General features: G+C 44.7%; 1 protein-coding gene across 2 annotated transcripts in view; it reads left to right on the top strand.

The window, feature by feature from the left end:
* LOC144104312 (TNF receptor-associated factor 6-like) overlaps positions 1–12,258 on the top strand; it is a 39,163-nt gene that overhangs the window by 10,389 nt on the left and 16,516 nt on the right. For both annotated transcript variants that reach the window (XM_077637228.1, XM_077637229.1), the window contains exons 2-4: positions 918–1,205; positions 8,297–8,401; positions 9,024–9,185. In XM_077637228.1, the coding sequence (XP_077493354.1) occupies positions 966–1,205; positions 8,297–8,401; positions 9,024–9,185 (507 nt within the window). In that variant the 5' untranslated portion in view covers positions 918–965. The remainder of the gene's footprint in view (positions 1–917; positions 1,206–8,296; positions 8,402–9,023; positions 9,186–12,258) is intronic.

Raw genomic sequence — 12,258 nt, 5'->3', positions numbered from 1 at the left:
TTTTGCTGCAGCGGACAATCATAGGAGTGACCGATTAATTCCTGGAGTTTTTTTTTTCGAAATGCGCCAAATGTCGCGGTGGCTCGGTGGTTAAGGCGCCCGTCTACTGAGCCGGAGTACCCGGGTTTGAACCCGACTGCGGGGGCCGCGTTTTGATGGGGAGGAAACGCAAAAGGTGCATTCGTGCTGTGCGATGTCAGTGCATGTTAAGGATCCCCCAGGTGGTCGAAATTTTTCCGGAGCCCTCCACTACGGCACCTCTTTCTTCCTTTCTTCTTCTTTCACTCCTTCCTTAATCCCTTCCCTTACGGCGCGGTTAGGGTGTCGGCCGATATATGTGAGATAGTTATTCTGCCATTTTCGTTCCTCAAAAACCAATTTTCATTTTCGTAACCCAAAGGTTTGTGAAATTCAGCGTTAATTAGAAGTCCACCCTAGATCTTTCCATTGCAAAACTACCAAAATGAAATGGGCAAAACAACTAACTTTTAAAGCACCCCACGTAACAGCTTCCAATGCGTTCCTGCAGATAAAAAAAATTCCACGTTTCTGTCGTTTTTTTTTTTTCAAGGTTGATTTCGTTCATTATAAAAAAGACCTCCGTCTTTCTTGCTTTTAGTTGTGATTAGCAATATGCGTGAGGGAAAAAGCTAATGAAGAAGAAAACATTATGAGGCAATGCGTCCGGTGAGTTCATCCAGGTCCAGAGTCGACTTGGTATGCTGGCTTTGTCTACGTCGACCAGCAGCTTCGATTTGATGTGCTACACTCTTGAACTTTTCACTTGTCTGTACGCAAAGATGAATTGTGTTTTTAATATTAGAAACTATAATATGGCGCTGCAGTTCGGTTAACCTATCGAGAAGTACTATTTCATTTTTCCGGCATTCGTTTAATTCGCTGTGTGTATCACGCAGGCGCCCAGTGGTTCGCAGTGCGAGTGACGTCTCAGCACGGTATTCAGAATGGAACGAAGCCAGTGCTACAAGCTGAGAGACCACAAGGATTTTCCAAATGAAGTCGACATACCATTCCACTCACAGCTCCAGGTGGAGCTGTTGTGCTCGAGGTGCAATGCCATCACAGCCAGTGGAATCAAGGACACAAATGGCCATACCTTCTGCCGAAAGTGCGCCGACGTGCTAACAGACGACATGAACGACTTAACGTGCCTGATTTGCGACTGGCGCGGAGGCCGACGCACCGTAAGCATGTCCACTTCTTGATCAATATTCCGGATCTACAGCGGCCAAAGAGTGACGGTCAGAATTCGTCATGTAGTTTATTGTAAAGCTTACAGTTCGGTACATTTAAGCCAAACGTAAGTTAATTTTAACACGTTTGAACGCATCTTTTTAAACCTGTAGAAGAACAGTTCAAGCCGGAAATTCTTATAGGCCGCATTCTTGAAGTAAGCAGAACTCAATAACTGAAGGAGCTCAGGTAATCGGCCCAATATTGGAAACTTTATGGCCAAGACTGGTCCAACGAAGGGCCAGAGTAAAACCATCCATCTCCAATATTAGGCCGATTATATGTGCTGCTTGGGAAGCTACTCGGTGGGAACTAGTGGCATGCAAGAAATTAGATACCACGACAGTTTCCGCGGTGCCCAATTTGGAGCATCTGCTTCGTCCAATGCCTTCTTTATACACACACGTTGTAGCTCGCATGGAAGGCCAAACTGGGATGTATGGTGCTCACACTGCAGCGAAAATCTACAAGGAAAATTTATGGCATTTTACCTTTTAGACCTCCAAATGAAAGCATCAGTGACATTGCATTTGGCAAAGTCATGCCCTAGCGCTCTCGAGTTTCATTGGGTACCGTGAATGGTACTTTACAATTCTGAATGTTTTCGTGTCGAGGGCACAACATTATATGTACTTTTCTAGTTCAAGCATGCGCTCCCGTTCTTCACTGATATCTCTTTTTATAAGCATATGACAGTGCCAGTTTTCTTTAAGCGACTGCCTTTTTATAATGAATACTTAACTCGTAGACTAATTACTGAGTCACTTTTTCATGAAACTGGCTCCGAAAATAGCCTTACCAAAGATATTTCGGTCAGAGCCACAGCGGTCGCTACGGTAGGCGATGTTTATCTCACAGGTAAAGAACGGCAGTTTTTCCTGTGCGGTACGCTTGAAGGCATGTATATTTGCCGCGAATTGGCAGCGCGTCCCCGACTTTCCGAAGGGGAACGCTATCGCCTGAAGATTCGAACAATAGAACAAAGAGGTCAAACAAAACAAAATTAAGCCGTATTTATAATTTAAAGGAAAGGAGCCGATACGAGACGAAAACACGCAAAACACACACTCAACACGCGTACAACACTACAGAATTTAAGCGGGGATGCCTTGCAGACAGGGCGGGCGCGGGTGGTTTTTGTGCGATACGTCGCTGGCGTTGCGTCAAATAAAGCGGCGGAAGGGAGCCAGGTGGTTGCAGGAGCGGAGAGGAACACAGGGAGACTCCGGTGGATTCCCGTCAGCAGCCCGAAAAACTTGGTAGCAGCAGAGAGAACAGGCGTATCCAGGTCCCGTCGATGGCGTCACGAAACGCCGAAGGCTTAGAGCAGGCTATCCAAGAGTGCCTTACGACAGCACGGACCCTCAGTCTATCGGCTGCCACCTCCACGCTTGAATGACCCGATCTCCGCTGCGCTGTCTTCCTTTACACCTCGGTTTTCTGACACGTCAGTTCTCCGCTCCTCGTGCTCGCCACGCTCTTTGTCGCCGTCGCCTCCCACACACCTTTCGCACGCACATACGCGCAACACTTCGCTGTCCTACGCACCACTGTCGACGCACCGCGTTCACAAATCCTCCGAGGAACTTTTGTGCACCTCACATATGCCCCTCCTTCGAAAAAGTTTTTCACATAGAAAAAACTGCCGTTGGTGCACACAACAGTTATGTTCATGTGGGAAGTACACAAACGCCGTTGATGCACGAAAATTAATGTGCACGAGATAAACGGACAAGTTAGACGCCACCGTAGTCACAGAAGACACTTTACACAGTGACACGTGGAGGCACATGCTAACGCGCACAGTGGGAACATGGGGTCAAACATTATACAGCTGGCAAAAGGGAAACTAAAACCATGCAAAACATCAGACACAATCTTTTAACACGTCTGTACCATAAAAGTGAACATGTACACACTGAACAACACATAACCGGAGAACGAAAGAAGAAAACCTACAAGCACTACCCCATGCGTTTGCACAGGTTACCATTGCAAACACCCCAGATTGTAGCGCTGTGCCTTGGGCATAACCCTTCGGTAATTTACAAACGACTCATGCAATCGTCGCCTACGTTTTTGGAGCCCTTGATGTACTCTGCACGAAAAGTATACACTTGTAATGTTAGGCTCCAGCACAGTACCCTGCTGTTCAAGTGCTTAGCCTTTGTTAAATATTGCAAGGGTTGGTGGTCAGTCTGAATGATGAACATCCCGTACAAGAATGTGTGGAATTTCTTAACTGCCCAGACTATCGTCAAACACTCGCGTTCAATCGCTGAATAGCGAAATTCGCGACGTACTAACTGTCTACTCGCATATGATACTGGGTTGGAGGATTCCATCATGTTCCTGCAGGAGAACGGCGCCTATGTTGACCTCGGAAGCCTCTGCGGAGCACGAACTGCTTACTGAGTAGTGGAGATCTTAATACGGGCCTGGAAGTTAACGCGTTTTTTTCGCTCGTCAAAAGCGGCTTGCCGCTGTGGTATCCCAAGAGACAAGGTTACGTTCATTTTTGCGTGTGAGCTCCACGAGCGGTTGGACTGTCCGCATAACCACGGATGGAATCGCGATAATATCCGGCAAGCCCTAAGAAGGAACGCACTTGCTTCTTCGTCTTCGGAGGCGGTACGTTGACAAGCTTTTCCACCACCGTTTCCAACGGTCGGATGGTCCCTTCTCCGATCTGGTGTCCAAGAAAGGAGGTGCTAGTGGCTGAGTTTTCACTCTTCTGTGGCTTGATCGTGAGGCTGGCCTCAAGCACACTGATAAATAGCCGGTTTGAAGTCCAAAGATGTTCTTCCCACGTAGAGGTCGCGACAAGAACGTCGTCGATGTAATGAACGACATTGTCAATGCCTTGTAACAGAATGCGCATCAGGCGCGTAAAGATAGCCGATGCTGTCCTAATGCCGAAGGGCATATAGACGAACTGATAGTCACCGGATTGGGTGGAGAACGCTGTTGTCGGTCTCGAAGCTTCCTCCAAGGGTACTTTCCAGTAGCCTTTAGCAAGGTAAAATTTTGAAAAGTATACCTTTGTTCCAACCTCGGTAAATATTACACCTGTTCTTGGAACGGGCTCTGCATCAGACACAAGAACATCATTGATACGTCGAAAGTCGATGCAGGTCCGAAAGGTGTTGTCTTTCTTTTTAATCAGAACCAGAGGGGAATTGTATGGAGATTTTGAACGTTCAATTACCCCTAATTTCATCATCTCGTCTATCTCCTTTTCGACCACGTCCTTCATGGCAAAAGGCAACGGGTATTGCGGGGTATTCACAACTTCAGAAGTCGAGAGCCTGAGTTGACACTCCACTAGATCAGTTTTCTCGGGAAGCTCGGAAAAGATGTCTGCATACGTGTCAAGTAAGCTCCGAATCTCCTGCTGTTTGTGGCCATCGAGCTTGGTGGAGATCTGCACGGCTTCAATTCCTTTACCGCGGTCCGTGCTAATGGTAGGCAGTTGTTCTAAGTCACCTTCTTCGATTACGACGAAAGAGGACGCCTGCGCAGTCTCTTGGGATGCACGCTCTTCGTACCGTTTGAGCATATTTATATGGAATAGCTTCTTAGAGTGGCTCAAGTCGATCCAATAATCCATGTCGGTGTTTTTGCCAGAAACCGCGAACGGACCTTTCCACTGCATCAGGAGTTTATTGTGGCTACTCGGCAAAAGAATGAGGGCACGATCTCCAACCCTTAAATGCCGCTTCTTGCTGTTCCTATCGTAATACTTCTCTGAGAATGTTGGGCACGTAACAAATTTTGATGTGCCGCTCTCACAGTTTGCTCGAGACGTTCTCTTAGATTGAGCACGTAACCATATGCCGTCTTCGTGCCTTCTCCCAGCTCTTCCCTTGCCCAGAGCTCTCTGAGCACTGCGAGCTGTTCTCGCGCATGTCGTCCAAATATCAACTCAAACGAAGAAAACCCCTGACTTGCCTGCGGTACCTGTCTGTATGCAAGCTGTTACTGTTGCCTTTGGGGGGATGGAGCGCTGTCAAGCTGTATTAAAACAGCTTTTTCTCCACCCTCCCTTTTCACTTTTTGTGTGGAATAAATAAATGTCGTTCAAAAAAATGCGAACAGAAGCGGAGCGCTATAACGACCCAAGTTTTGGGCTGCTCCTGACTGAGCTTCCGCAGCATCTGCTTGAGCGTGCCGTTAACTTTTACCACCATCCCATTGCACATGGGATGGTAAGGGGCCATGCTGAGATGTTTCACCGGCAAGAAATTATTGAGTTCCCTCATCATTTCTGAAGTGAAACAGGAGCCCTGGTCACAGAGGATCTCTCTCGGAAAACCTATTCGCGAAAACATCTCCACCAAACCCTCTGCCACGGTCGCTGAATCTATCTTTGGCAGAGCCACGGCGCCAGTTGTCGCGAATCCGTAGCGCGTCCCCGACTTTCCGAAGGGGAACGCTATCGCGTGCAGATTCGAACAAGAGGGCAAGAGAACAAAAAGATCAAACAAAACAAAACGAAGTCATATTTATAATTTAAAAGAAAGGAGCCGATACGAGACGAAAACACGCAAAACACGCACTCAACACGCGTACAACAATACAGAAATAAACGAAAGTTCACCAGGTACTGAGCGTCCCGGATGAGGCAAGGATGCCTTGCAGACAGGGCGGACGCGGGTGGTTGTAGTGCGATGCGTCGCTGGCGTTTCCTCGAAGAAAGCGGTGGAAGGGATCCAGGTGGTAGTAGGAGCGGAGAGGAACACGGGGAGACGCCGGTGGACACCAGTCAGCAGCCCGAAGAACTTGGCAGCAGCACAAAGAGCAAGCGTATCCAGGTCCCGTCGACGGCGTCACGAAACGCCGGAGGCTTAAAGCAGGCTATCCGAGAGTATATTACGGCATCACGGACCCTCATTCTATCGGCTGCCACCTCCACGCTTGCAAGGAACGCCGTAGGCTTACGTAGGTGATCCAAGGGAGATCCACGGCAGCATGGACCCAACGTCCGACGGCTGCCACCTGTACGCTTGAATGACCCGATCTCCGCTGCATAGTCTTCCTTTACACCTCGGTTTTCTGACACGTCAGCTCTCCGGCCCTCGTGCTCACCACGCTGTTTGTCGCCGTGGCCTCGCACACACCCTTCGCACGCGCAACGCTGGGTTGGCACGCGCAGCGCTCCGCTGTCCGACGCAACACTGTCGACGCACCGCGTTCACAAATCCTCCGAGCATCTTTTGCGCACCTCACAATATTTTCATCTAAGTGATGGTTATAGCATCAATAAAATAGTGACACGCCTCAATGCCATGCGCCGCTCCACCAGCTGTCTACTGATATTCTAGATTCTAGACACTCACTGTATTCCATGTACTCCACTTATAATAAGTAGAGCTTCAACCATCTAACCACAGCCAGCCATGGAACGGAAATTGATAGGTGCAATATTAAGCACTAAAGTGAATATGAAAGTGGCTGAACAATTTTGGCACATCGACCACCGCTGAAGAGGCATTCGTTCGGTTGAGCCAAACAGTAGCCAAAGAGCATTGAGCCCATTCTTTCTCAACCTCTGTTCGAACAAATCTAGAATTTCTACCTTACTCGTTATTCTTGCACTCAACGTAAGTTGCAACTGCACACGAAGTAACTTACAACAAAGCAGCATCTCCGGCAACAAAAGAAAAACCGGCACATTGGTTTACATCAGGTGCTCAGTAAATTTTCCCAGCTTCTACAGCCTTTCCAATTATCTAGGTCTGTTCGTTCGGCATTGCTTAATTGTTGACTTTTACTGAGCCTTACTTCAGCATGTCGATATGTTCTGGTGCTATCAGATGTGAATATAACTTGGCTCCCGCGAACTGTATATGTAATGTGTAATTTTACTGAAGATAGATATAACTGCTAAGGGTGTCATTAAAAGGACTAGGATTCTACATCTACTTGTCGAGCGGCTTCTCCGGCCAGGGTATACATAGCCATTTCATATTGCAACAGCCCGTCACCTGCCCAATTTCATCGATGCTGAGACTAGTAACTACGGCCTACCGTAGCTGAAATTTAAGTTGCACTACACCTCACACAGCGGTTCTACGCGCATGAAGAAAGCACGGCAACCTTTTAACATCATATCGCTTTCAGCAAGAAATCCAACGTTGTTACGACAGTTCTCAATTTCTGACGATGGTACAGAACTTCGCAAGATTGCATGCTGTCATCAACAAGATTACCTTCATATACGAATCTTCACGCATTCTTTTTTTTTCGTACTCAAAGACCTTTAAAAACAGAGTTGGGCTAGTTGGTGTGGATTTATACTTAGAAGCGCAAAAAAAAACGAGGAAAAAAGGGATCGAGGAGACAAAACACAAGCGCAGGCTATCAACTGAATTTTTACTCACAGAAAGGAAGCTTTATAGGCGTAAGAAAAGCACAAAAAAGAATTAACAACCGATTTCCACGCGTGCAAAGGAAGCCAGTGACATTTCATTCCTGCGTGATATGAGAACGCAACAAAAGGAAAACAAAAGCAAACGCATCAGTTCCCAGTGTTTTTGCGCTGATAAGTATCAAAGATCTTTGTCAACCAATCTCAGGCTTAGCTTTGCAGCAACACCTTCCGGCTCTAGTGAAGCGGGACTGCCAGATATCGACGCGCTTTCGGCATAATTATGTTGCTACACGCGCCACGAGAAAAATGCACTTTTTTGTTATCAAGTGATGTGAAATGTGCCCGCTCGTAAGTGTGCCGGAGAGCATGCCGTTTCCTGAAAAAGCAGCACTTTATGTTAGCGCCTAGCAAGCAGAGAGTTGTCCTATAGTAAAGCTACTCTTCTGCAGCACATTGATTTTGCCAGAATAAAGCGAGTAGCTGCAGCAGCTTGCTCGTAATGAACTCGAACAGAGAAATGCAAGGAAACGGCTTCTAAGAGTAATGTATTCAAGTGCCCGCGAATCAACGTCACAGATCTGAAAGCCGGCCTGCGCGTACAAATATTAGAGAAATGTTAGAGTGGGTATAATGTACAAACGTTCTGAATTGTTTTTCTTCTTATTTCAGATGGAGAAAAATGCGGCAGAATGGGCCATTATCCAGGAAGCTGAAGCCGCGTGCCCTAATCAGAAAGTGAGGTGTGCTTTTGATGGAACCTTGAAAAAAGTACTGGTAGGTTTATTTTTGTTTCTCACACCACTTCCTTATTACTTTTTTCTTTATTTCGATGTATTCAAATTACTATAAAGACGCACTGAGTATGTTGTCCTTTGAGCACCATCCGGTCCAGCCTTCCCCACTAGCCTACCGCTGTCCTTTAAAGAATATACACTGGTACCACGCAAATGCTCGTTGCTAGCTGATTAATAAAGTGGAAAATTCTGGCATTAAAATTCCTTAGCAAGCATATCATAAGTTGTATATATTATACGGCGTCGAAGAAGACCAACTCCGCCGGCAGTAGTCTTATGCAAATACTAGGGCTGCCTGTAGTTATTATAGATTAAAATTTACTCTTTTATAGCCCTAAATTTGTACTTAAGAGACTAAAATTGCTTCCCGAATTGCTTTTAGAGACAACCAGCGTAAATGGCTTAGGCAACGTAAAAAGAAGTACTTGTAGAAGGTTCCCCGTTTGAGGTGGTGTGCTGGTTGGCTGGCAGGCGTTCGGTGATTGCGCGATTGTTTGGCTGATTGCATTCACGAATGACTGATGAGTAAGTGACGGTTTATTGATCGATGGATTGAAAATTTTATATGTTTCCATCTGCTTACACCTCTCACTCTTTTGCAGAAACACTACAAGAATTGTGGTTTTACAGGAAAAGCGCCTTGCTCGTTATGTGGAAAATTACTCAGTATAAAGGCTCATCAGGCCCACATATCGAACGAGTGTCCCAACAGAATCCAGCAGTGCAACTTCTGCAACTGTGACGTTGAAGCTTGTCATAAAAGGGTGCGTACTATTAGCCTGTGTGTTGTAAATGCTACGTGGGTGGCAGAAGTGTTTTGAACTTTAATCGCACTGCTTTAAAACTGCTTGGCAATACTTCACAAAATACACTTATTCTACTCAGACTTGCTTATTTCAAGATCTAAAACAGCAGCTGGGTGGTTGAAAACGAGAGCAGAAGCGCACAAATTAGTCCACTGTTCTAGGGGAGGCCCCCCAGGAAGAGTAGTGGGTAGGAAGAGATCAATTACTTATTATAATGCACCCCCCTCACCTGTTGCATCTACCGCCTGTCCTGATTCTTGGGCCTGCACGAATATTTACTTATCTAAGAACTTCGAGTGGAAGCTTGTTAGCTTTCATTTGCAGCCGCATATCTGCATTTGGGGGGATACTAAGGATTGATCATTTTAGCGAAGGCTTGAGTTAAAGTTTTGCGAATACACGGAACTCCGAAAACATCGCCTTGTGTCCTTGTGAAATACAGCAAAAGCACTGAAAATAAACGATTTCTTTGAATATTTGCGAGGCCAGCACGCAATTCCAAGAGTGTAATTTGATAAACTGTTGTGATGTTAACGCGCAATAAAATAACACGAACACAATCTTAAATACTACACAAATAATCGCTCTTATTTGAAATCTTGTGATGTGATAAGCAAAGTGACGCATCGCCAGAATAAAAAATGAACGTACAAATTAGCCAAGAACTAGACCGACTGATATGCACTGAAATGAAGAGAGGCAAGCAACGTACACACTTAACAGTAGCATTTAACGAGCTTTGTGTAGAAAGTGCTTTCAAGTATTGTTAGAATAATCCCCCAATGCAGCTTCAAAACTCAGACCTGATAATTTCATTTTGCAGTTTGTTTCACTCATCGATTGTCCTCGCGAGAAAAAAAAAACAAAATAATCTGCCTTTTATTCATTGATTTAATATATTTTGAGTGTTAGGTGTTTACCTGCGTGGAGGTGTCTACTGCAACGCATCTCTAGAGCAACACATTGTAATAGCCAAGGAAGATATCATAGACGATAAAATATTATTGAGATTGATTGTATTACGTGCAGTCAGTTGAATCAACCTTTTTTTCCTACATCTGAAACTGGCTGCATTCGAGAATGAGCATTATATGTGAACTTAAAAGCTTTATTCTTAACCTGTTCACTTGTCAAAAAAAAACTCATTGTATTGCAGGTAGACGTAGCTTGCACGAATAAATATTAGTAGGACTGTCATTTTGTACCAGTAAACCTTACATCAGGCGCGGCGTCACAATTTGTTTCGGTGCAGCCAAGCTTTCTAATCACCTTATCATAGACCTCGATTGAATGTGCTCACCTGCTCTGATCATGCTAGTAGCACAAGTACCTGAACTCGGTGTCTTCGTTTAGAATGACATCGTCAATTTTATAAGTAAACGTGGTCTTTTTTATTCCGTTGTACTCACACCAACGGTCTTCTCTGTGCTCGTGTTCATTTCTCACCTTTTGTCCCAAGTACAGATTATGCTTAACACGTCATTCAGCCTGCTTTCATGATACCAAGGCTATATATTACAATAAATATTATTGTTCTATGCATAACGCTTAATCTTTACCAGTACTGAAGAGCGGATGCCCATATAGCTGTCATACAAAAAAAGCAAGCATCCTAAAGGAACCATGGTGGTTTCACTCCATGGATTTTCTTACACAGATACCAGCAGTTGTAGAAATGAGTGAAGAGAAATAAGCAACAAATGAGACAAAAGTGATCAAAGATGCTTGAGTCGATTGAAGCTATGTAATATCTCTCTCCAACAAAATGGATACTTTCCATGTCACTTGTTCTTCCACCAATTGCCCATCGTGGAAAGAAAAAATAATTTATATCGTTATCGCTTCATTATGAAAACCTCTGCTCACGCAGTAATCCGGAAACCAAGCCTTCAATTTTTAAAGGTTGAGCACAGCACATATTTTTGCAAATATTGTTCTGCTGAAAGTTATGAAATAGAAGTTCATTTGTGCGCAGGTTCATACCGTTCGATTTTCATTCACACACAAAGAGTTGGAAAGCAACAGGCGCGATTCGTGCAAGGGCGGATGCGATGTTCCAAATCAGCCGCTCTAAAAGCATTCACTCATGATGCAGTGGGGTAAGCAGCTTTCATACAGCAGCGTCCTTGCGAACAACTAAAGAGATAAAGATATTTGTTAAACTAAATATGTGTAAGTTACAAATATAACTGGATTTCAAGGTAAAAATATAAAAAGCCACTAAAATAACAGCACACCAATGTGGGTGAAGTTTTTATTCCTTCAATTGTCTCGTTATTGTTAGAACCTTCCTTTTCTTGAACAAAAAAGAATGAAACTAATGAGGATAAACTTTTCTCTAATTCGTCAATCATTGCAACAAATCCACTGTATCCATGAGTATTCATAAAATATTTTAATAATACACACATGGAAACGGTTCAATGGGAGGCAGCTAGGTCCATACCTTATGAACCTTCTTATCTTGCGTGTCTTGTCATCCCCTTCAGAAAACACTGCAGTGAAATGTACCACGATTCAGCCAAGGTAAATGCCTCAAAAGCGAATCCTTGACTTCCAAAATAAGAAAGCTAGGCGCCCAAATGTTGTGCGCTTTGAAGGACGAATTCCGATGTTAGGTTAGCTTGGCACAATATTTCTTTCGGGATGTCGGCGGATGGGTTTTTACACTAATATCACAGCTAATAAAAAAATCACACCTTTTAATGTGCATTGACGCCACAGTCAACATGTTAACATTTCTTTTTTTCATCCAACGCTAACCCAATGCAACCAGCGACCCTTATGATTCTAAGACAGCAGAGATGATATCGAAGCTTGTCCTTGGCTCCATACTTTAATTGGTTTCTTCTTGGGAACTACTATTGGCCACTTATGCACCTATTCTCTCTTTTTCTCGCCTTTAATCTCCTCCTTGGGCCTGCTATGGTCTACATTGTGCTATGGATAACTATCCGAGTCTTTGTTCCATTATCTTGGATAGCAGGGCTTTCCTTTGCATAAAACACTTAGTAAGCCTCCTTTTCAACCT

The sequence above is a fragment of the Amblyomma americanum genome, chromosome 9, assembly GCF_052857255.1.
Source record: "Amblyomma americanum isolate KBUSLIRL-KWMA chromosome 9, ASM5285725v1, whole genome shotgun sequence".
In the NCBI taxonomy this organism is placed as follows: domain Eukaryota; kingdom Metazoa; phylum Arthropoda; class Arachnida; order Ixodida; family Ixodidae; genus Amblyomma; species Amblyomma americanum.
Note: the sequence above shows the minus strand (reverse complement) of the source record. Positions and strands in the feature narration are given on the sequence as shown.